The 27,771-nt window shown below is 27.8% G+C and overlaps 1 protein-coding gene across 3 annotated transcripts in view; it reads left to right on the forward strand.

The window, feature by feature from the left end:
- Nucleotides 1-27,771, forward strand: part of LOC132941744 (lachesin-like) — a 211,489-nt gene that overhangs the window by 131,768 nt on the left and 51,950 nt on the right. For 2 of the 3 annotated variants that reach the window (XM_061009895.1, XM_061009896.1), the window contains exons 3-4: nucleotides 13,670-13,785; nucleotides 27,092-27,299. In XM_061009895.1, the coding sequence (XP_060865878.1) occupies nucleotides 13,670-13,785; nucleotides 27,092-27,299 (324 nt within the window). Of the gene's footprint in view, nucleotides 1-13,374; nucleotides 13,600-13,669; nucleotides 13,786-27,091; nucleotides 27,300-27,771 lie in introns of those variants that run through there. The other variant, XM_061009897.1, reaches the window with a different exon arrangement.

Here is a 27,771-nt window from a genome sequence, read left to right on the forward strand (position 1 = left end):
ACCAAAAAAGTAATATAATTGTTAGGTACCTTATAGATTAATTTTCCGGGAATATTGATTTTGTATTTAAATAGTCATATTTTATTTCAAATCATAACTATCAAAAATTATATATTTGTTTTCAATTTCTGAAAGCAGACGATCATAGAGAAGATATTCAAAAAGTATAATATTTAAACATTCCAAAAAAAAAAAAAAAAAATTGAACTTAAAATAAAAATAAAAAGAGATGAATTCATTTAAAAAATATATATTTTTTTTTTTTTTATTTTATAAGAAAATATACTATTATACAATTAAGTACAACAAGTAATAATGATGAAGAGGATTAAAATATATATTTATAATTATTATTATACTATATCGATTTGACGAATGATATTCATTCAAAAGATTTAATAACATTTAAAATAAAAATTGGAGTTGTGAAATTTATAGTTACAAAACAATAACTGAATTAGGTACTTCATTGAAAATATATTTTCAAATAATCATCACATTGTAAAACAATATAATATACCGGATACTAGGTATATTATATATTTATACCATGCCTAAATCTTATAAATCTGTAATAGTTATGAGTATTTTATAATATATTATACATCTGCAATACAATTTGTTATACGATAAACATTTTTTTGAAAATTATCATGTGTTCAAAAATTAAATATTCATTAAGATATTCTAAAGTGTTTCCGTTTTAAATCGTCTCATAATTATTAATCATCATAATCCATGATTGATAACTAACATTAATTCTTCAAATGTAGTAACACTAAATTTGAAGTACCTTTGTTGTTATGTGAAATCAGTTTCGTAGAAAATTTCATAATAATGTTTCTTTCCTTTTTCCTTATCCGGTATTTGATCTGTAATAAGTATATTTTAATTTAAATAAATAAATAATACTTGTTAACACAAATAATTTTTTTAATTATTATTTAAAATGTATGATACTAAAATAAATATAGTTTTAACATTGAATACATTAATACGTAAAATATGTAATTCGTGGCATATAATAGTGTTACTAAGAATAGCCTTTTTTTTCGAGAGAATGATGACGTTTTAGTCGTAGACATTTAATTGGTTCTATAAGAGTTCTATGGTGGGTAGAGTAAGTTGTGATACATACTCGTTTTATGGTAAAGTATAATATAAATATAATAACTACACTAGGTATAAAGAACAATTTGTATTTTCTCTCTGAACTCAACGACTACTCAATGTCAATATTTATCAATTAATAGTAAGTACGTTGATAGTTTTTTTTTAACTTGTTATATTTACAGTGAAGATGATGGTGAAAATTAATTACCTACAAACTATGGCTTCAGATATGATAGTTTATATTTTGGATGAATGTTTTATAACTTACTAGGAAGACCTAAAATATATTTTAGCTTTTCTTAATGAAAGCATATTTTATTATGCTAAAATTGGGTTTTACATTATTCTAAAAGGTTAACGGAGAATAATTATCAATCATATAAAATACCAATTTTAAGATACCTGTCAACCAGACTAAATATGTTTGTGATGATATTTAAATCACACGATCATTAATATTATATATTTAAATTTATAAAAAATTTTCTTTGAGGTCATATTATATTATATTTAATAGGTAAATATAAAATTTGAAAAATAAATGAAAAAAAAAAGAAAATACTTTCAGTTATACTTATTTACTAGTGATCGCGTATACCAATGTCAAATTGCCTATGCAAAATACCTGTCAGAGACGAAGTTTTTACGTACATTTTCAGTGTAAATTTTATGTTTACATGCATAAACGAACAAACTACTGATGAAAATATTAAGAAAATAAAGTAAAAAAGAATTCATTATGGGTAATTTGTGAGTCATGTATCACATTCGTTAGAACGATAATTTCTTTCTTTTCTTTTCTTTTTTTTTTTCTAATTTGGGGATGTTAAACTTAAAAGTTTGAGAATGTATATTTGTTAAAAATATTTAGGTATGATACATCCGATTGATTGTTTCAAAAGTAGTTAGTTTTTTAATTATTGAATTTAAAGCTTCAATAATAAGGTAATAATTATAGCATATTATTATAGTTACAGTATTTTCAAATTATAATTTAAAAAATAAATGAAAGCAGTGTAATGCATTTTTTTCCAATTTGATCGTCCATGCTCCTGTTTTTTTGATAAAATAAAATAATATTTGGTCAGGATTGTCCTCGCTGAGTGATATATTCTACCATTGTACTGGCTAGTGGCCAATATGATGTGGCTGTATAGTGAGCGCATTTATGACAGTGCACTATTATCTATATGACGGAGAAGGATTGATAACATTGAGAGCAGATGGACTTATCTTTATTTTTTCATAATGTTTGTATTATATATTATTATGCTTGAATATCCGAGTGCCACAATTATTCACGTATATTGTCTGTTGTTTCGAGGGACTTTGTGCATGGCCTACAACTGAGTTTTTTCGTGTTTTATTTCTACAGCCGAATTTTGTAAAAAAAAAAAAAACTAATGGACGCAGCTCTCGGAATTATTAATGTTTATCAATCACCCACGACCGCAAAACCGAAATAGGTCCCGAGTTACTCTCCAACTGACCGTCGCACGAATTAATCAGCCCTTTTGAACTGCAGCCGTTTACGTATTGCGCACCGACTGACCATCGATCGTGGTATATGGACCAAAAGTAATGATCGTGTCCTACGAGTTACGACCAACAGTAATAATTACATAATAAAAATCGAGTAAGTGTATGTCGTTCTGCTGTACAGTAGGTTACAAGTGGGTCAATGGTATAATGGATTGTACCAAATTTGAATTGAATATCATTGTATACGAAAAACGATTCTGAGACGGTTTGTCAGTCTGGATATTTTATATCGTTATTATATTTTATTATAGCCTGTAAGTTGAATTAATATTATAAATTACAACAAAATAACTAAAATCGTTATTTTTATTTGTTTCTAATTTCTATGGTGATAATAACAAAGCGTTAGAAATTAAAATCCCATTTTTAGTGGTTTTTTGTAATATTTGTCGATGGTTTTTCCCGTGGAATTAAAAAACTATTGAGAAAATCGAAAAATGATCTCCTTAAAGTACCATCTTGATCCAATTTTCTAAAAGAGGAGGTACTATATGTTGAAATCGAAGCACTCCTTCTGGTAGACATTTTGTATACAGGATAAAAAAAAAAAAGTAAACACCATAGGAAAAATTGTTAAACCACTAAAATGTAATATCGTAGTAAGTACCTACCCGATATAAGAGCTGTGGCGAAAAAACCAAACGGCGTGTTCACCGTGAAATTCGTTACGATTATTACAACACCTAACCTAAACCACAAATACACACATAATAATATTATGGTTGTTTTACTTTTCTCCATAATGATAATATAACATAAATATATATTATCATTATATCGTAGGCACGTTACATCTCGTTTACGTCCGTTTAGAATGTTTAATGAATTACGGATGTTTTATTTTTGCCAATCCTCCCCACTCAAACCCCCTCACCACCACAACCACCACCACTCCCAATCTTCCTTTAGATATAGGTATTTCTGCGGTTGATGGTGGCGCTTCGGGACGGTGAACGCGGCAGTGCGCACGGAAACGCAATTTAAGTGGATAATGGATATTTATGGCCAGAGTTTTGGTGGTTATACGTACATATATTATTCATCGGAGAAACGATTGGCGGGTGACCGCCGCGGTGTTTCTAGGCCAGTCGGTTTTTTTTTTTTGAACTCGCTTAACGACCTACGCTCCAAAGTTTTCGACAGTTTCGAGATTTTTTAAACCTATATTATAATGATTTTGTGACTAAATATTATACTCCAAAATAAAACATTTATTGATTTCAAATAATTGTTTTAAAGTCGCCTAATGTATGCGCAACGAAAAATCATATGAAAATACTACAGAGCATATAATATAATACCACGGATTTTTTTATCGAAAAATATTTTAAAAACTGCACAGACAATTTTAAATACCATAAGAATCACACGATCTTTACAAAGGAAAATGCAAAGCTACCCTGAATAATTGACCATCCTACTTGATAGACTCCAAAAGTATGCAAGACAAGATTCTGATACAATTAGACACTATATTATTGCTGATAAAATAAATAGTTGTGTGGGTGAGTAAACATTAAAAAGTATAAAAGAAATTCTATTGAATTTCTCTCCGACATGATTCCGGTGTTTTCTGTAAATTTTCGATAATACTGGTCTGAAAAATATTTTTTAAACGTACCTATAAAAAAAATCGTTGGGTCTCGGAGACAGTAATATATTGTATGTACGTAGTTTTTATAGAGTGATTTATAATGCATATTGTTCAGTAAACTAATAAAAATAACACAAATTATGAATTCAGATGGTAAGTGTCACGCATAAGTGCTGAATATTGTATTTCATAGTTGTTAAATCTTTTATAAAGAAGTTGTATGTTGTTTTTTATTTTTGTAGATATATAGGGTATTATGTTTCTTATATTCAGCCCACTGTGGTCCATTGAACGTTCTTCAACCTTAACGTCAAAAAAAAAAAAATCTATAGTGTAGCCTTTTGTATATTTTTCTAGTACCTAAGTTTAACTTAAATTACTCATATACTTCTGACCATTGATGTACATTGATTAGATACATATCCAATAAGTTTAAGGATAAACTTAAGTAAACTTCAATGATACGAAGTTATCAAGCCAATGGATTGAATTGAGTTAAGTATTTTAATGGTTACCTAATGTATCAAATATTTTGTAGATTGATAATGTTTCAATAAAATAAAAACTTGTACAAAAATGGCAGCTATAAATTAAATTGCAGTTTTGGGTAAAATCATTGAGAATAATGAATAGGGTAAAATAGTATTTTCGTCAAAGGTTTGGTTAAAAATGGTAATATATGCACAATGCTATTTGGTTAACATTAAAACGATATAGTTTATAGCACCACAAATTGTGGACTATTTTAAACAATTTTAAAAAAAGTCTACTAATTTTATTTTCTAGCTTTTAAAGTTTAAAAGGTCTTGTAATAACATTTCAGTAGAGCTGTGAAACATCTACTGAACTTTTAGAAAACGTATACTGTTTTCCGGCCTACAATAACTTTTCTCAAACTATATTTACTTTGTTTTAAGAGTGACTTGTAAGTGGTATCAAAAGCTATTATGCGTTTCTAATAAGGGTCAGATAACTCCCTATAGTGCTTTTTATAACTATAGATTGATTGAACGGGATGTGTATTATACGTTAGGATACGCTAAGATAGTAGTCGAAAGAACACTATTCAAATATAGAAATTTAGTAGCATAATATTGTATCGTATTAAACTAACATTAAAATAATTTGCGTAAAAACAAAATCAAGTTTCAATACAATTAATACAATAGGTAAATACCAAAAATACAATTATTTTATTATTTTTAAAAATAAATAGTTTTTTTGGCAAAATTCTAAAATTATTTCAGTATATTTCCTGTCCAAATTACGTATACTGAGTAAGGTTACCATTTTAAGTCTACTTATACATCCTATTTAATACCTCATTACACGTCATAATATTATACAATATAATACATATTTAATGAATTTGGAAACGCTTCAATAATTACTGTTTGCATATTTGTATACCCACATAATAATATAGCGATAACAGACAACACTGCTGTCCATTTATTAGATAAAATATTTAACACCTCATTAATTATATCATAATATTATCGTTTATCAGTACTAATTATTTAAATGACCGTTTTCAAACTTTTTGAACACCCTGTATAAAAAGCCAAATAGGAGTTATGTAACATAATTGTAACAACGTTGTAAGTTGACAAAGAAAATACCCACTGCCATGATAAATGATACAAACCTAAAAATTACTTAATTTTACATGATTTATTAACCGTTGCACAAGTCTTTATTCCATAATGTATTTAACTGTTAGAATATTTTTAACACTAAATCTATATTTCATGATTAGGAGGTACGTACACTCATTTGTCACATAACAATAATATACAAAAGAAATATAATATTTTAGTTTTGAATCCAAAATGTTAAATGTTTTGCGCAGAATCTATATAATAGGTAAAAAGTTAATTTACGATCATTATATGGCAAATATGCATTATAATAATATTATACTTTATACTGTATAGTATAGGTTAGACACTATACATAATGCAAATGTGTACTTATATGAAAAAGTATATTAAATTGTTCTATAAACGTCCACACACACACACACAGTATTGTCATGGCGACGTGTCTGCAAAAAATATTACATTTAATAGTAATAAATTACTTTTCATAATTACTTAATTTGAAATTGTTTGGTGCTTAAAATTATGTTAGCGCAATAAATATTGTTTTCTCTCTCAGGCCCAAGCCAACGGCCAACATAGACGAAGCGCTTTCACCAAAATCGTGTTTTATGAGTTTTTATTTATCTTAGCGTGAAATCACCAATAACAAAAATCATAGAGGATAAAAACTTGAGGGTTTGACAACTCGGTCTTATATTTTATTATAATTTGACTTTGTATTCGAATTTCAAAATAAACAAAAATTGTAAATTTATATTATGTTCTTTAAATTGTTTTTGAGACAATATTTAAGCAAATGGATGTCATACCCTCAACAAAAAAAAATAAATATTCTTTATCGTCTTTGTAATGGGTGATTTTACTCTAAGATTACTTTATCACATAAAAAAAAAAATGATTCTGCGTAAATGCGTATTGTCCATGTAACGTTTGGGCCAGAGAGAGGAAACAAACAGTGCGATGACATCCTCTTAAAGAATTACGTGAAATGCTTATAATACGACGCTTGACGTTTCGCATGACGGTCGAATTAAATATATTAAATACGCCAGACTTGGCGGGGCTTAAAAAATATATAATAATAATAATAATTATTATTATTATGAATTATTGAGAAATAACAAAAAAAAAATGATTGTAAAGATATTATATTATACCGAGTGTAACAGAAAGAACTGACTTTTATTCAACTAATATTTTAAGAATTTTTTCATATTATATACTTGCGTTACACGTGTAAACAATTTTAAATTTGAATATCAGTATTTTTTTGATTAAATTAATTTAGTACATTTTTTAAAAATATTATTTTTGGAAATTTTCTAACATGAGTATATTTCTTAAACTATTTACTAATCATATAATTTTAACAATTTTTGTTATACCCTTAAGCAACATCAATTTTTTTTTTTTTTTTGACAGTTCTTTCTTTTACACCCTGTATATAGTAAAATAACCTCCACAATAATAGCATAAAGTTGGAGGGGTTGTGGACGATGTTCGTTCGCAATAGTAGTTGTATTCAGACGCCTGGAGCGGGTCGACAAAAAGTGGTAAAACTAATACCCACCACTCCAGTCATACAGCGTACGTCATTAAGGGTTTATTATAATAATCTGAGCATAGGTATACACACACATTAAAGGTATAGTAATACATGTGCAAACGTTCCTGTTTAATAATACATACACACTCAGATTTATATAATATAAAAAAAAATATTATTGAAAAAAAAAAACAGAGATTTCTACTTACGTCTACAACAGATAGTGCACAATTCCACATAACAATATACGTTTACCAAGAATGAAAACAAATACTTTATGTAGCGTATTTTTTATGTCATACTTTAATGTCAGTAAATTCTGCTTACAATATATTATTTCCCCTTGTTATAATAAATTATAATGTAGCACACAAATAAAAAAAAAAATGTGTTTAATTGCTTCGTTAAAGATTATTAATGATGACAAGTAAACACATCAGAAATTGACAATTATTGTGGGTGTAATATTATGACTTATGAAGAACTAAAAATCCATAGGATAGTATATTTTTACTTTAAATATCTGTCAAATACCAACCAAGGCCGCGAGTAAATAAAATTATGAATGGCTAGTGAATGACTAGAATTGCCCAGTAAAATCCTAAAAGCTTTTCAGATATGTCAGAAAATATAAAGAATAATTATTTATGAGTTCAATAATTATTTTTTTTTTTTTTTAACTCGAGCCCGACAACTAGCTGGCCATTAGCTATTGAAGGGATTATGAACTATGGTTGATAGGGTTAGTATGGTAACGTTGTTACGGTAGGCAAGCAACACGTGTATGTGTGGCAAGGTTTTTGCTACTACAAAACCGGGAGGTTACCCATCCGGAAACTAGTAGCAGTGGACGTTACTTGCTCCCAGTCACATTGACTAACTGATAGCAGCCGAGCCACTAAACAATATTATGGCTAGTGGTGCACAGATGAAATTTTTTTTTTATTTATAAGCTATAAAATTCTTAAGCGCATTTAGAAAAAAAATTACAGAGCAAAGAAAACAACATTTATTATTAAACTAATTATCTTTCAAGCCAAATTAATATACCTATACAATATATTTTATTCGTGAACAAATATTGAACTAGAATTTTTTATAACTTATAGCTTATAAATCTGTATGCAAGTATAAATTATATTTGTATTTATATGTTTTCTAAAACGTTATTACGTAAAGTATGTTTTGATAATAATATATATTTTATGGCAGTTATCAACATTTAATAAAGTTTAATAATATAATATGCAGATATCTATGTTCGTAACCTGTATACGCCATGGAGTGAGTAAAATACTTTTTGTAGTTAATATTTGTACACAACATATTTTAATACAATGATTTAAACTTTGTATTTAAATTCTTGATGTTTATATTTGATAAAATTTATTTTATATTGTTTACCTTTACTTTTGGCTGATTGTTTTCGATTGAAATAACATTTTTTTTTCTATGATTGTACTAGGACAAAATAGTAATTTGTTAAAAAATAAACCGAGGAAATCACTCTGTTGTAGGTTTTGAGTTAACCTCGTCACTGAGACACCACTATAAAGGATGTTGGGGGGGGGGGGGGGGGGGTGAAGTTGCTAAGTGGACTAAGGCATCGGTTGCAACGCGCACCGACATCGGTTCGAACCCGGCCACGGGCGGCATTTGTCTTCGGGCAGTAACGATGTCCGGAGAAGAATGCCACCATCCCCAAACCTACAGTATCCTCCCTCACAGGTCCTCAGTTCCATAGACTAATGACCTCAGTTGTCAAAGCCTCACCCCCCCCCCTCGAAAAAAATGGTATTGATGGATGTGTTAAATTAAAATCCAATTATAAAATCATTGCACAGGTGTCACAATTTATTTATACACATATTTTATTATTGTTTTTATATAACTACCTATAAGTTATTTTTCTACCAGTAATACTGTAGGTTAAAAATTATTTTTCTAAAACACATCACGTATATGCTATAATAATTTTTAATTTTCATAAATTATAACATAAATTATTATTATTATTATGATTATTATTATTATTATTATTATTATTATTATTAGCAAAAACCGATGTAGGTACTTATTTAATGAAGGTGTGAATAGATTCTTCATATAAATAGCTTAAGTTTAGTTTAAATGATTTTAAAATTCCATAGTATACCTATATACAATTTTATAATAAAAGTACATTAAAGTGGAACGTTTCAAGTTTCTACAATTAACATTTTTTGAATAACAATAAAATAACAAAAAACGTTTGCGGAGTATTCCTTGTTTAACGTTTAAATATCCAATTTCATCCAAGTTTAAAATTCAAACGATCATAAACTTACGCTTTACGCTACACTTTTGTTTTACATTTCCGTAAAGACAACTTATGAGAAATTTTTTGTTACATTTTTAAGCGTTATGTATTTATTAAAATTAATCATTTTTTTCATTTTTACCAAAGAATAATTTACTAACATTATGTGATAACATTTTAATATCTTTAATCAGTTATACAAATAAATAGGTGATAAAAGGTACCAACAAAATACATCATTGTATAACCAATACATTCATCGCTTAGCTCAGAATCTTAATAATTGCCCTAATACAATTATTATAGTTTCGAAAAATAAATATTTGTAGACTTTGTATGCATTAATATTTGTTGATGGAAATATAACTTAAATATTTATTTTGTTTTAGGTACCTACCATGATAATATTTTAGTTTTTAAATTAGTATCAGTGTAGAATTTAAGTACTTAGGAACTTATAGTATCATTATTTTCATGATAATTATGTTTTTAATTAATAGTACCTACCTATATAGTAGGTACCTGCCTAAATTATATTATGCAATTATAGTTTTAAACTGCATACACAATCTACATCTTATATTGTCGAAACAATGAATTAAAAAATATTTAAAATCATCGATTGTTCGATAAGAATAATATGTTCAATATCAGAAAACAATAACTCAGCTAACTTATCCATTATACAAAAACATTATATTTATAGTATTTACATGATTCTACATAAATCTAATAAAAAATTTGATTTATGAACATTTTTCTGATCTAAAAAATTCTATTCACCTACATAATTGAAATTATAATTATGTTGTACTATTAATATTTATTTTCTTTTATGTCATACCGACCAACTTTAACATAAGTAGGTATAAAGATTTAATTTTTTTTTTAATTTTTTAATTCATTAAGAAAGTTTAATCGTAATCAGTAAGTACCTTCTACCACATGTCATCAACGAGAATTAAATAAGAACATTTTATTTTAATTAACTCAACTTATCCGTAGGCCGTAGCTTACTTGTTTTGTTTAGTAAATAGTTTTTCAAACTAGTTGAACAATATAACTGTATAGGTCCTGAAATTTCTAACAAAACTGAGCAATGGTTAATAATTGTAGGTTAATTAACATAAATCAATTTCTTTACACATTTAACTTGAAAATATCTATGTAAAACTATAATGAGCAAGTATGGAGAATATCTCGAGCATATATTATTTGATTATATTATTATGTTCTAATAGTTTTCCACTGATACCTTCGAGTTAATATGAATTTATAATCAATCGTGCTAATTTGTTAACATAATTTATAGGGAACTACTAAATCAGTTTATTCATTATTAATCAAAACGTAAATAATTAATTTGATAGCTAGTTAAGAGAGTAGTTGATTGGGCCGTATTCCAATATCTGTGAGTCGAAAACGATTAGGCACGAGACCGATGTATTAAGACCACCAAATTAGGTACATATTATTATGTTGTTGTTCATCACTCAACTTAATACCTGCTTCATAGATGTTCATTGCCGTTTAAACTTAGAATTTCGTTGTAAAAAAAAAGCTTATGTAATGCAGAGTGATTCTTTTAATAGTGAACCTTGATTATTATATTTTCTAAAAGTGTCAGAATTTTTGATAACAATTTTTTTACTTAATCTAAGTCGCTGTAAATAAATCAAGTAAGGATTTTTCAACGTCATTATTTACGTGTATTTCTTATTTTTGTATGACAGCCATTAACATTTTTGATTTCATATTCCAAGGAAAATTTAATGACTCTACGCAATGTTTTATTATAGGTACCTAATGCAATAATATAAGCATTATAATATTATATGAACACACTTGCATAATATATTTTATATAAGTTATTTTTAATAAAACCCAACCTCCTCTTGTACATCTTGACGTCGTTCAACAATAGTATATTAATATCTACAGTAATAATTGTTGCTCGTTATCGATTTAACAGAAATATTCTTTGCGAAACCAAACAAATAGTCATTCAAATATATTAAAATCGTTTACGTTATATTTCATATCCATCGCCCATAAAAATATGCACGACGGACGCACATCATTTCAACTGTATATTTTTTTTGTTGACGTCGTATCAACAATTACGATTTATCGACGTCAGGAGCGTCGCAGCCATAGAAAAGAGATTAAGTTGCAGATGCAGTTCCATGTACAAAAAATCGTGTTATCAACCACGCTCGCGGTCTTTGCGACATCGATATTAAATGTCGAATAATATTGTTATACACAATAATGTTGTAACCCACGTAGACTGTAATAATTATTGTGCGATAAACAATCGACATTCGCGGGCTGCTTCAAAAAAAAAAAAAAAAACCAGCACACAGCCCTCTCCGACGACACGACCGTAACTGTCGCGGCAAACGAGTTAAAGTCACTGCCGCACCTCACGTTCAGACTCGTCGTCGTCGTCGTCGTCGTTAATTAAAGCCATTAGTTTGAGGAAAACTTCTGAATAAATGTGAGTTTGAAAGCACGCGTATCCGAATCGACGGCAGTGCGGTGGGGGGGGGGGGCAGGGGGGAGAAATTAAAGAGTTTCCGGACGGGGTTTTCGAGCAGTCGCGTTTCACGTTCGCATAATGTTTACATTCGTATCCGAATCGTTTTGTGAAAGATAATTTTCCATACTTTGTACGCCTTGTAAAATTTTCGCGGTGGAAACATACTTTCAGCAAAATTTTGAAAGTACATCATTAAAGTACTACCTACGGCACGCGAGCGTGGCACGTGTGCCGCCGCCACTCCACTATAACGCCAGACGAACGGAAAAACGGTTCTCCGTCATCCCCAGCTGTTCTAGTTCGAGGAAAACAAGACCCAGTCCAACATTCTTCTAACGAAAACTCCACCGAAACCGTGTTGTTGCTGCGCGGTAAAATGTGATATCGACATTGGGTCTTTCCAGTGGTATACGGTTGTAGACTTGTTACCATAAACCTATAAACCAATGGACAGCGCTTAGGGAGAGAAGTAATAAAGGGTACGATACAGAATGAGCGGGAAAAGAAATAAAGTAGTAATTATTACAGTGTAGCTATACTGCCAAATAAAAAATTGTGTTATTTATTCTTAATAATAAATTCTGCCAATTGTTAACATAATAACTGATTTGTGGTTACAATATTTGTGGGTCTATGGTAACAACCATGTTACCTATTAATATTAATAATGCGGGTTTCCACTATACACGTTTGCCGTGTACACGAAAAATGTTCAGCTATGTCCAACTACAACACGGTATCGTGGTTAATCGTGTGGTAACTCAACCTTACTAACCAATCAAAGCGAAGGATTTGTATGCACGTACACGCGTACGTGTATATAGTGAAAACCCGCCTTTACATATATTTTCATGGTTGATAAAGAAAATGGAAAAAAAGTGAAGTATTTCCTCCATGATTACTACTTTACGTCCTTTCTCTCTTTGTTCTTTCATTTTTCTTTCTCAGTCATAATATGATTCCCTAGCATTGATGGCAGGGCGGAGTGGAATGTGCTGTCCATTAATTTATAAGTATATGTTTGTTCCTAACACGTCGTCATCGTCGTCGTCGTCGTCGTCGTCAGCTAATCAACTGCATTTAGATATTAATTTAGACTATGATGTAATTGCGAACGCGTTTCAGTAATGTTGATGAAGCTTTGATTAATGACAAGTGTATAGGTACTATTATTATGTTTATGCGTAAATTGAGTTTTGTATAATATGCGACGACCGCGGCTGCGTGATACCAGATTCAAAAATATACCTCGGTCGGGGCTAGGTACCATAATATTATACAAATTATAAAAACGTGTAGGATGTTATAGTTGCAAATTCAGTTAAACACACGACAAATGTCTGCAAAAAGGATTTACAAGTATAATATAGCGATTTGTTTTGTTTTTTTAATCAACTCATAATATGTTTTTGTTGTCATTGTGTTATAGACGTGCAAAAGGATGGACCGGAGCCAGAGTTTTTGAATCCCATGGAAAATGTCACCGTCGCTTTGGGGCGGGAAGCGATTTTGGTGTGTTCGGTGAAAAACATCGGAGAACACAAAGTAAGTTTGAAAAAAAAAAACTATTTTGTTGCTTACCAGTAACTATAGGTATAGGTAATACCCAAATAAAATCGATAAATAAACGTTAAATAAACAATATATATTCCACGCATCATTTTTCAAGCATAACACACTAAGGGGATAATAAACGAAATCGTATTTGTTTATTGTTCGCATAGGAAAATGTCCATAGTAATACGTATGTGTACTCAATCTATAAGTTTATCTACTTATAATATATTTACAAGTTGTGGTTGATATTATAACGGGCATGGAATGCTCTCTATAAGAGTTTAATTTTTATGGTAACACGTGATTTTATAACATAAAGACATTAGACGTATTGTGATTCATAGTGCACCATAACTACCTCACAAAGGTTGAATTAAATTTTTTATATGCACTTCGGTTGGACACATTGTGGTTTTTAATTTATTTTTACCCAAATAATAAATATAATATCTGTCCATATTTTGTATAATTACAATTATCGAACCTTATGTACTAATTAATAATATAGATCACTGATCTCTCATTTTCAAGATGAAATAATAATTTGTTATAATATTATGAAAAATGGAATAATGTCTTTATATAATATGCTTTTATTAGAACTAGATGGAACTAACCATTTTTAATTAATGTCTATGAAAATAGTATGCGAATATTAGAACATCGTTAATATTTTTAAGGCGATGTATATAATATCTGTAAATTTCCATTATTACAATATTTATTTTCGTTCATATCGATGGTTTTTGATCACATTATTTATGTTTTTATTATTCTTCATATATATATATATATATATAGAGAGAGAGAGATCTACAAACTATTATTATAACTGTAATAATTATGATAAGACATGTATTCTAATAAAATATCACTTTTTAATTTAATATCAGTGGTTGTTGGACGTTTGGGAATTAAGGGTCATAAACTGTCCAATTCGTTATACAAAACCTCCTCATTTATCTTATTTTCTCTTTCCACATTTATTTCCCTAGAGTTGTTTTATATAATTAAATATTCATACAAACTTGCAATGAAAGTCTAAATAGAAAATAAATTATCTAATTATTAATATTATTACCTAAAATATATAAATATTTAGTAAATATCTATACATTTATTAAATTCATCAGCTATTTTTCATATTGTGCATCAGGTGAATACGTCATTGTATTCATAAATAGTTATAAGAAAAAAAACAACAACTGAATTGATAAAAATGTATTATATTATTTCCATTAGTTTTAACATTATTCTAAATAGTCCTAGAATTTTAGAGTCTACCGAGATAAAAGTCTGCTTTCTATAGTAAAAATATATAATTTATTCGAAAAAGATGCAATATAATTAAAATAAATCGTAAATACCAATATATAGGTACTAAGATTTTTTTTAAATATATTTTGACCAAAAAAAAAGGAAGGTACAGTTACTGAAGTATAAATAAAATATAATTATTTAAGTGACAAAGAATATAAAATGTAAATGGTACAATAGATCTTTGGATATTAAAAACAGTTACCAACATATTATTATTTAAAACTGCAATACATTGCATTGTTATAAAATATATTATATACCTATAAATATACCTATTTTATTTGGAATAAAATGAACGCAATTTATTTGTTTATATTATGTTTTATACTTACACCAGATCCATAAGATTATTTGAATTCTACGCCTTACTTAATAAGAGTTATCACTTTTTATTTAATTATTGTTCGCAATTCATCATAGTTACGCACTTACGCGTGAGAACATAATTAACAGTTAACAAAATTAATGTTAAACGGATTATACAATAAGGCCTTTAATTATGGGATACGTAAGTTAAATATTTTATATAACTTAAGCTTACATATCGACGTTATTCAACATATCATTGCATTATAAGAAATAAAAAAAATAATCAAATAATAAAATAAAAAAGGTGGATAAGTGGATGTCACTCTGCTGTACGGTAGGTTACAAGTGGGTCACTGTAATGGATGGTGTTAAATTTGAATTCAATGATATAATATCATTGTATAAGAAAAACGATTCTGAGCGAAAACGGTCAGTCAGCCTATGGTATTACCAAGTATATTTGATGATATTATTGTGAATAAAGTAATTTATATATAACCTATTTACGTGGAGCCTTGTTTTAAATTTTCAATCCTTAGCCATAAAAGTTAAAAATTTATAAATTTTTAACTCCAAAATAATTAATAAATTATAAATTTGATAAATGTTGTCAAAATTTGAACTTTAAATGCTTATAAAAAAAAATTGTGCCTATATATTTTTAATATTTTTCAACTGCTATTAGAACGATATATCAGGAGCATTATATTAAATTTTCACGCTTTTTTACCCAACAAATAAAAATTTATTGATATTTATAGAAAAAAAACTAAAAAAATTAAAAACTGACAATGTCCGTAAACAGCTCAAAAAGAGTCAAAATATTTTCAACATTTTATGGTGTATAGAAAATGCTAATATAACATTCAGTGAAATTTTCAAGTATCTACAGTCATTCGTTTTTTAATTACAATAAAATAAGAAAATTGTTACATGAGAAATCGAGTAAATATCAAATGTTGTAAAAATATAAATTTCAGACGCTCATAAAAATTTAATTTAAGTTTCTTCTAGACATTTTTTTTTTGATAAAGGTAGACAAACTTATGAGTAATCTTATATTACATTTTCAAATCTTAGATTTAAAAAGAAAATTTTTTATGAATTCTCATCAAAATAATTTGCTATTTTTCGTGATTTTTCCGTATTTTGTCAAAATTTGAACTTTAAATGCTTATAATTAAAAACTGTGACTAAGGATTTTTAATTTTTTTCATCTGCCTTTGAAACAATAACCTGGGAGCCTTATATTAAATTTTCAAGCTTTTTTACTCAACAGATAAAATTTTATTGATATTTATAAAAAAAAAAAACTTAAAAAAATTGAAAACTGACAATGGCCGTAAACAGCTCAAAAAGAGTCAAAATATTTTGTAAATTTTATGGTGCATAGAAAATGCTAATATAAACATTCAGTCAAAATTTCATGTCCCTACGGTCATTTGTTTTAGAGTTACACCAAAAACCAAAATCGATTTTCTCGAAAACAGATTTTGCGTAAAAATTCCCGTTTTTCCTTAATTTTTCTTTTGTTTTTCACGTCGCTTGTGAAAACTACTGGGAAATTTTTACTTTTGACCCCCCAAAGTACCAACTAGATTCACTTTCCTATCAGAAAAGTTACTATTGAAGAAAATCCAAGCACTTTTACTGTCCTAAAAGGTGATGACAGACACAAAAATAAAAAAAAAAATAAAAAAATAAAAAAAAAAACACACATCATTGTAGAATCAATACATTCATCGCTTCGCTCAGAATCTAAAATTAGATGATGAGGTCCTGGTAAACTTTACAAATATTTTTGGATTCTATATAATACAATCTATCTATTCTATATAATAAAACCTATAGAAATACTTAAGTACATGATAGTTATTTTATATTTACATCGCACGTGGTAGAGTTAAAATTTTTAATTAAAAATTAAAAAGAATCATTTACGTCGAAATTACAAGGTAATTACGCAAACATTTTTATGGCGTTATTTGGTCGACGACAATCTGGACTGGTATTCTGGTACCAGGCGGTTAAGTATCGACATTAAAATTTAAAAAAAAATCGTTTGATCACAAGACATGAGAGGAGCGGTAATTCTGGGCTGACGGCACCTAGGACTATTATTAGGATAATGTTCACGGCCTTATATAGTGTCTTCGCCACCGTCGAACATTGTCTCGGCCACGAGGGCGGATCACAGCGAGGAGAAGAGAGGTCGTCGGGTGTTCGGAATAATATAACAATAACGCCCCGAGTGGTGTTCGTAATATTATACACACAGTTGGTTGACTCTGTGAAGTTTCCAGACACGTGTTGAACATTATTTATTTGTTTATTTTTGTTTATTGATAAACATGTATAGCCAGCCAGTCACATAGGTACCTTTCGGGAAGGGTTTTTTCTCTCGTGGACCGTTCGTGCTCGGAATAACCTCTTCCGCATTTCCACCCACCGACAAACGCGTGTCTAATAATAATAATAATAACAATACATATAAAACTTCATATTTATTTGATATTTTATCGCGTACGGCGGCGCCCCTAAGCCGCCGGTCAACCGTTGTGCCATGATGCGAAACCGTTGTGTTTTTGTTCAGAGGCATTGTCACGCACACGACGTTCTCATGGTAAACAATGGTACCGGGTTAGAATAATTAAGAAAAAAACGATGATAAGAATAATACATTTATATTATAATATACGCTTGTTTGAGCGGTCCGGGAGTTAATTTATAAAAAAATAGACGGTGAGCCCGATACCCGCACTCGACTTGACAGTGACTTTTAATTATACATATTTTATGTTTTCCGTCCGTTTGAAGAACGACTGATAATTATTTAACAGAAACGGTTTGGTCCGTCATAAAACGTCTTATAAAATCCTTGAAATAAAAATATTATAAGCTGAACAGTGAGTTGTTCTCAATGTTTCAAAATACCTGCAAGAGTATGTATTGTAGGTAGGTACACTACGAAATAGGTATAACTACCTACTTTAATATAATTATGTTGCTTTGTACAATTGTATGAATTTAACTTTTAAATATGTCCACAAAAATATTGAGATGTATGACAATTTATAATATTATTAATTAAATTTACTTTTTTTATAATCAGAAACCCAGTCGACATTTAAATATCAATTATTGTATATTTGTTCGTTATTGAAAATAAAAAAATATAATATTTACTTTCTGTCAGTCTCAGTAAATGGTGCTCGATTATGTTTCAAATGTTCATTATTATATATTTTATAACAATGCAATGTATTGTAGTTTTAAATAATAATATGTTGGTAACTGTGTTTAATATCCAAAGATCTATTGTACCATTTATATTTTATGTTCTTTGTCACTTAAATAATTATATTTTATTTATACTTCAGTAACTGCACCTTCCTTTTTTTTTGGTCAAAATATATTTTAAAAAAATCTTAGTACCTATATATTGGTATTTACGATTTATTTTAATTATATTGCATCCTTTTCGAATAAATTATATATTTTTATATATTTTTACTATATAAAGCAGACTTTTATCTCGGTAGACTCTAAAATTCTAGGACTATTTAGAATAATGTTAAATTACGAATTAATTTAATTAGGATCTGCAAGCATTTTATTATATAGTTTTTTTTTATTATTTTAGTATTCGCATTAAGGTTTAAAATTGTAATTTTATATTTATTATAAGGTAAAATGATTATATTTTTATATGGTTTAAATAGACAACATATTTTAAGTTTAAAAATCATTCATATGTAAAATAAAAATCATAAATAATACTGAGAACTATATTATGTTTCCAAATAGTTTAAGATTTAGTGCCACTATGAAAGTCCTCTTTGAACCAGATTTAGTCGAACAGAGTGAAATTTGTATGCCAACAGAAAACCAAATCCTATAAGGTGCTAATAAAAAGAAAAGCTTTTAAAACGAAACGACAGTATGTCTAACATCAGTCGGTAGTTTGTAAAAGCAAATCAAAATTCGATTACCATGGAGTGTATTACTGCTAAGTTCTGGAAAGAATCGAATACTGACAAAATCACAAACACTATACAACACTATGCAATTATATTTTTCAAGGATGAACAATAGTGATATAGTCTCTCAAAAGTTCAAACATAGAGCATTTAGATTGAAGACAGTCACAAAAAAAACGTTATCACAATAATAATTATATAATTGTTATATTGTCAAAATATTATACTTGCATATTTTGAAGAAGTACTCTCCTTATAATATGAATTAGGAAGATCAAAATGAGATTACCATATTTTAAAAACTATGATACGCATTGCTGGTGCACTTGATTTCTGATGACCATCGAAAATTACGTGGTCAGTTCAAAGTTTAAAATCATAATTCTATCAGGCACATCGAACTGACTATTGTTTGACAAAATATGAACACTTCTTATCAACTATAAAACGGACCATTCAATTAAATTAACCATATTTCATGTTTGAATTGTAATATTATATTATACTGAATTTTTTGGAGAATGTCAGTATGGAAATTAACAATTTCAATATGATAGGTTTGTCAACATAAACTTCTGTTAATTTTATATTCCATGTGATCTGAAAGAACTAATTATGTATTACTACGATGTACATAATATTATTTTCTCTGAATGGAAGAAAAATTTAATATTCAAAATACGCTCAATATAGAACTATTTTTGAAAATTCTTATTCGAAAAAAAATTAAAAACATAGAATTAAATATGTATACATTAAACAATTATGTTTTAAGACAAGCTTTGATAGACCTTGACAAGCTTTACAACAACAAGCTATTAGTTATAAAATTGCGTCTACAGTTTCCCACCCAACACCATAATAGTATATTTTTTTAATTTACAAATTACGATTTGGGCTTAGATCTTTATAAAATTAACTTTTAATACCAAAGACCATAAATTGTAATTCTATTGTAACAACATTCAGTATACGTAGTATTATATAGACTTATACCATTTAATAGCATATAAAACATTTTATATGGTCACGTCAAAGTCCATATTACTTTATTATTAAAATAGTTTCTATATGTCACCTTGTTTCATCATAAAATAATTAGAATCTTAATTTGGTTATAATCGTAATGTATACAGTATTATATACATTATATTTTACCTTTGTCAATTATATTTAAATAATAATATTCCATTGTACATTTTTAATATTATCATATTATTATATTATGTTTTAAATATTAACGTCACACTTGTTCCTTGGATAACCGGAAATCACGAGGTTGGTCGTATTTTTATAACTTAAAAATCAAAATCATAACGTATTTAATATCATTATAATATAAATTGCAAATTAAATTATGTTTTATGGATTTTTATAGTTGTCTTCAGTACATTTTTTAAGTCCATTAACAATAGCGTTTTCCTAAAACACTTGAGACAGTTGTGGGCCATTTTTCAAACAGCCATGTGATTTAACCGTGCAAATATTGTGCAAAAATGTTTAAAATACCTCACGTTTTCTGATCATTTTCACTTACTTTTATCGGCAAACAAAGAGGTAGCAACACCGAAATAGAAAAGAGTGTGTCCTGTATGGCCATTGTGCAGTAGAGTCATACGCGTTTTGAATACGAAATTCGATTGGCAGAAATTCCGCTATACGAACGAAAGATGGACAAAGTCATTTTTGAACCCAATAACACAACTGTCGAACAACATAAAACGTATATACCTATCTAAAAGAAGTTTTTTTTTTATAAATTTTACAAGTTCAAACATGTATTTTGTTACATTGATAAGCTTTTTAAAATAACATAAATTTCGATTTAAATATTTACACAAACAATAAAATCAATAAAATCTTAAAATTATGAAAAAATGTATAAGTTATAATATATAGAGAGCAAAATATTTTAATAATATTAAAATAAAATAATGGAAACGTAGGACGTCGTAATTATGAATAAATATTCAGTCTAATCGATTTTCTTACCAAAATTAAGTATAAACAATTTAATATACATTTTCAAACAATTATTTTATAGCTTCATAAAATATTTTTTTGAATCATGATTTTTTTGAATATTAGTAATTAGTAGATTAGTAAATATTGCATAATATATTACATTATTATCTATATAAATTATTTCCTATTGTAAGGTTATATTAAATGGTAAGCTACTATGATTTCGTTTACTTGATTATATTATACGTTTAAACATATTTATATAATTTATTTTTGTTAACGTTTCAAAGCCTTGATTGACGGAAATAGACTTGTGGTTTTTTTTTTTTTAAGATCACAATGTTTTTCAATTTTTTTTTTATAATTACATGCTTAAATTAAACTTATTAAGCTAATCAGTTCAAGTCAATATGTTTGGTGAATTATGTTTAATACATAATATTATACTATGTATTGTGTAAGTATATTATATATTATAATTTTTTTAATTAATTACAGTTTTCCTGACATTGTCTTCTAAAATTATATATACACTTACAACAGAGAGCAATAGTTAAAAAAAATATCACACCTAAAAACTAACAATCGTATTTTTAATTTCATCAATTTTGTACTTTACTCAACAATAATAACCAATGTGTATATTTTTTTACAACCATTGGGTTTATTTTTCTAAAAATTGGACAGTTGTGTAATTCGGGAAGAGGAAGTGTGAAACAGTGGATTCCCGTTGAATTCTATACTATGGAACAGCCGGTATAGTGTATGAACAGACGATAAAAACGCTTCCACCCTTGTGGGAACTCGGTAACACCATTAGACTATTTACATATTATTATTTTTGAATCAACAATAAAATAAATTCGCATTTGTTTTATATTATTATATAATTCAATAGTCAATACACATCCTCCATCATTGTTTCACTTGTCATCATAAATATAATACTTATAATATATGTAAATGTATTATATATATTATAAACTTTCAATTATAATATTTTTTGATTTGTTTTATATTTCGTATATGAATATGGTTACGACTGTATAAAATTTATAAAATTTACATGTCCAAATGAATGACAAATACAACTTTATGTGAAAAAAAAATCAAACTTACATAATGTCATTCCGCACTCTCAGTACAAAAGTTTACAATAGGCCTAGTTATAAAAAAAAAAAATAGTTTTTTTAGTTATACAATATGATCTATTATGGTTAAAGTTACCTCCTTTACTTGTAAAGTAGGTATTTACTATTTGTATATATCAATTACCAACCTGTTGAAATGGTAATATTATGGTGTTTAAATGTTGTAAGATACATTTAGTGTATGAGCGTTTATTATTTTCATAAATCGCTTTTCGTTTTTCGAGTTGCTATAATTAGATAATAATGTAGGTTGGCGGCTTATAGGTGCGCATTTTAAAACAGCCCGAAACTTTGGTAGATACTTCTTGTTTGTGATACACTTGACGCATTTGTCACAACTACTTGAGATTACCTAAGGCGGTAATTTAATTAATTGTGTATATCAACACTGTGTGCGTGGTCTATCCGTGCGCACATTTTTAAGCATTTTATGTACCTAATTATACATTTTAAATTGCATTAATAGATATAGTGTTTGATTCATTGCAAAAACAGTACTTTACATAGTATTAGCCACTCGAATGTCATTCGAATGTGACCCTATACCCCCCTTCTACAATTATATTAATGAATACAATTTATGATTTAATTTTAATTAATATTAGCTATTATTTCCACGGCTATAGTAAACTGTTATTTGCATTAAATGCAATATCTCTTTTGAAAATACACACGACGTGTATGATTCATTGTTGAATACTATTTCAATTGATACCACTATATCAGTAAGCACGTGCGTTCGTTAAATATATTACTGTCAACATTTACATTGCTCGCGCAGTACAGTATTGTAATTAGTGTACTAAAGTACCAAAACACTAATTGTTTGTAGCTGTAATTCAGTGTTGTGTATTATACCATAATAACCTTTGCAATTTATTAAGTTTAAAATTAGTAGAAAACACGGAACATTGCAACGATACGACGAAAAAAGACAATAACATAATTTGACTTTTGAAGAATAAAATATACAATTTTTATGACGTGTTAAGTACCTACATGATTTACTATTTCGAATATTTCTATAATATTACGAAACTAGCATGGTGAGGCAAATATTACACAAACACAAAAAAACAACAATCGGAGAGTGGCAGCAAAGTTAAATTGTGGTCGGTGATCCAAAGACCCGATACAAAGTCGAAAATCGCGCAAATACACAACTATTATAGCGCTCAGCGCACTTTGAACGCCAAAACTGATATGACGTATGAAGCAATCCCATTTATATTATTCCCAAGAAAGTTCTTACCGTAAAAGCAGTGATACCAAAATACGACGACGATCGTTAAACTCACGACGGCTTATTAACTGATAAAATAAATATCTTTCAGATGGGACGTGATCTTTGAAATGTGCCACATATTGGAATTCCCAAACAAAATACATCCCCCAAGACTGCAGTTTCCACAGTGTGTGTGTGTGTGTGTGTGTGTGGGTGGGGGAATTCTCTTGCCTTAATCAATCCATTAATACTCGAGAGTCCTGCGGTGATGGTCAGTAATCATAATAGTATATATTATTATAATGTTCTTCCGTAAGATTCAAACATGCGAAGCAAGAGTTCTGTGTTTTATTAACAACTTACCTCTGTATTAAGCTATAATAATTATTATAATTCTTAATAATTCAGTACACTCATCAGCGAGTGCTTTAACTATAATTTTCGAGTTCACAACTTCAGAACGCTTCAAACATCTGGAGTAAGGTATTGACGTAAAAACTTTTGTGATTTAAACAATATTGGGTTCACATTATTAGTGTGGTTAAAATATCGGTATATTGTGGATTCGGCTCCGTACGTTATTACAATACCTACCCACACATATTTTACAGTAAGTTAATAAAAGGCGACCACGAACTAATTAAATAGATTAAAATATTATATGATATCAACAATCTTGTCACGTCTTTATTTAATTAAAAATAAATAATAATGAAATAGGTAGGTAATGAAAAATAAAAAGAAAAAAAACCATTAATTTATTGTTATTTCACAGACGCTGCATAATAATAAGCTAAATGTTTTCGTGTAAAATATGTTGTATACATTTTTAGCAACACAATACACCACTTCAATAAACATTAAGGGAACTTGGTAAAGTACGCGTTTAACCATTAATTCATATTATTCTTAAATGCAGGGGTACATAACTGAAAAATATTAAGAAATTCAGACCATTTTAAAACTCAAATTTCCATCGCAACTCCTCGTACACACGTTTTAATTCGTTTATATAGATAATTGATATAATATAGAAAATATTTTTATATAAAAATAACAAGCGATGTAAATATAACAAATTGGCTTACAAAAGATTAACCAAAGTGGATAAATAATTTCATATCAATAAAATACAAAAATGGAAATACAATAGATGATAAAAAAGCGGGTAAGTGGATGTCACTCTGCTGTACAGTAGGTTACAAGTGGGTCAATTTATAGTGGATTTGTCGGTGGTTTTTCCAGTTGCATTAAATAACTATTGAGAAAATCGAAAAATGACCTCTTTTATAATGTACCATCTTAATCCAATTAGCTAAAAGATAAAGTACTATATGTTGAAATCGAAGCACTCCTGGTAGAAATGATGTATACAGGATAAAAAAAAAATAAAATAAATACTATATATAAATACCTTGAAGTTAGTATAGTATATGTATTATTATATTTCTCTAAGTGATATAGCATATATAGCAGGTATGTTAAGTATATATATATATTGAATAAGTATATATGTATTTGTGTGTGTGCGTATAAAGTTGATAAAAACTTCTTAAGGTAACAAATTAACGATAGAAAGTTATATACCTAGCCAATACAAATGTCTATTTAAAATATACCTATCGAGTTATGGCTTAAAGTTATTTGTCTACTACAGTAAGTTGTATTCGTGATATTATTTTACATTTACAAAATGATAGTTTAAGAAAATAACGTATGGAATATATTAATAAGTAATAACGTTCAAGGCGATGAGAATAAAATAGTACAAAATAAAAATTACTCTTACAATTGTACCTATACAATAAGTAATAACGATAACAATGCTATGTAAAAAGTGTTAATGAATTCTCAGAACAACTGTAGTGGTCATAGACCATAGTTGTAGTAAAAGAATGTTTTGCAAAAAATTCATATAAGATACAAACATATACAACAGGAATTTGACAAGCTTTGCTGGTGATAAATTATATATCTTCAGAAAAAAAATTTTGAACGAATAATGTATAAATGGCTAAATATTTCTAACATTAATTTAGTATGACAAATAAAATATATGCTATATGTTAAACTTGATTGGCTTATAAATATTAAATGCATAACTAATATTAAAAGGACAATTAATGAAATATATTATATATATATATATAAAAAAGTAAATAATAATTATAGTAAGTATATACTTATTTATAAACATTACAATCAGCTATGTGTACTAAAAATTATAAAGCCGAGTTTGTATGTTTGATTGTATAATTTTTAGTTTAAGTATCTTTATGGGATTGCCATTAGATATACCATTTTTTTTTTTTTAATGGTATAGACTATCCGACTAGCGTTGCTATGGGATTTTTTTTTAATCAAACAAAATAATATTACTTACATTATTTTTTTGTTTTTATTAAATTGTACAACAAAAGTCAATGTCTTTAGCTTATCATGTAAACAAAAAAACTACGCACATTTGATAAAATTGTAATACGTTTGGTTGTACCAAAGTTACCAACAAATTAGATCTTCTATGATTTTTTTATACTATAAATGTCGACTTACTAAGGTTTTGTATAAGTTGTTCATGATAAATGCTTGAATAAAAAAAAATTGAGCATAAATCCTCGATCGAATTTTATAAACTTTGACGAACGAGAAAATTGATTTTATCAAAAATCAAATTTTATTATAAAATTCCCATTTTTCCATATTAATTTCTTTTTTCTAATTGATGTACTGGAAAAATCAATAACTCAGTATATAGTTAATATTATAATACACTATTATAACAATTAAATATTAACAATATAATAAATGTAATGTTTTTTGCAAAAATTAGATCAACCTAGCGTAATACTTATAGTAAAATAAATTAATTTAATAGCAATTTCTAAAAACATATCATAAATTCATATACTTAGACTGACTGATCAGAATCCATCTTCGATCAGAATCATTTTTCGTAAACAGTGACTTATCATTGAATTACAATTTGACACATACATTACAAAGGCTTACTCAATGACGAGGCATACTCGCACCTACTTTACAGCAACGTGATTGTCTACTTTTCTATTTTTTATTCTTTTCCCTGAATTTTTTAAAAAGTCCTGAGAATATTCAATTTTCGCAACTTCCATCGAAGTTGATGATCAGAGCATTCTTTCTACTACAAAGTGTTTACGTCTTCTGACACAAAAATAAAAACACACATCATTGTAAAATCAATACATTCATTTTTCCGCTCATAATCTTAAAAACCTTTTTTTATCCTAATAATATGTATAATTTTATAATTATTATTTTTGTGTAACTAATCAATATGTATGATATATTTTTTTTATATTAAATAGGTTGGCTGGCTAAAAGCAGAAGATCAGACCATACTAAGTTTACACGAACGTGTGGTTACCGAAAACCGAAGGATAGACATAGATGTGGATAACAACACATATTGGAGACTCAAGATTCGGCAGCTACAAAGATCCGACAAAGGATGTTATATGTGTCAGATTAACACGCATGTTATGAAGAAACAAATTGGTTGTGTAGACGTGAAAGGTAATTTTTAAGGTTTATCTTATATTATGTTTACATCACAACATGAATAATTAATATGGTAAAACAGATACCTGACTCATAAATCATTTTTAAATTGGCAAAAACCAAAATGTAATATCATGTTTGTTGCTGGTATGAATATTGAATTTGAACCTATGTCGTAGCATGTAAACTATAATGTTATTATTCAAACGTTTAATTTTTATTTTTCAACTCGTTAATCATAATTCAAATGTAATATTATTATCGTGTTATCAATATAAACAATAATAAGATAAAAATAAATTATACTAACAGAATGTGGAATGTAAAATAACGAAATATTTATTACGATAGTATTTATACAAATTATTTTTCAAATATATTTATTTTTTTATATTACGTCTTGATGTAGTAGTGTTTATCATATCGTTAAGAACTTGAGGTGTAGGTGTTGTTATAACTTCGTCATAACTAAAGAATAAAGAATAAT

Source organism: Metopolophium dirhodum, chromosome 3 (genome assembly GCF_019925205.1).
Source record: "Metopolophium dirhodum isolate CAU chromosome 3, ASM1992520v1, whole genome shotgun sequence".
NCBI classification, from domain to species: Eukaryota; Metazoa; Arthropoda; class Insecta; order Hemiptera; family Aphididae; genus Metopolophium; species Metopolophium dirhodum.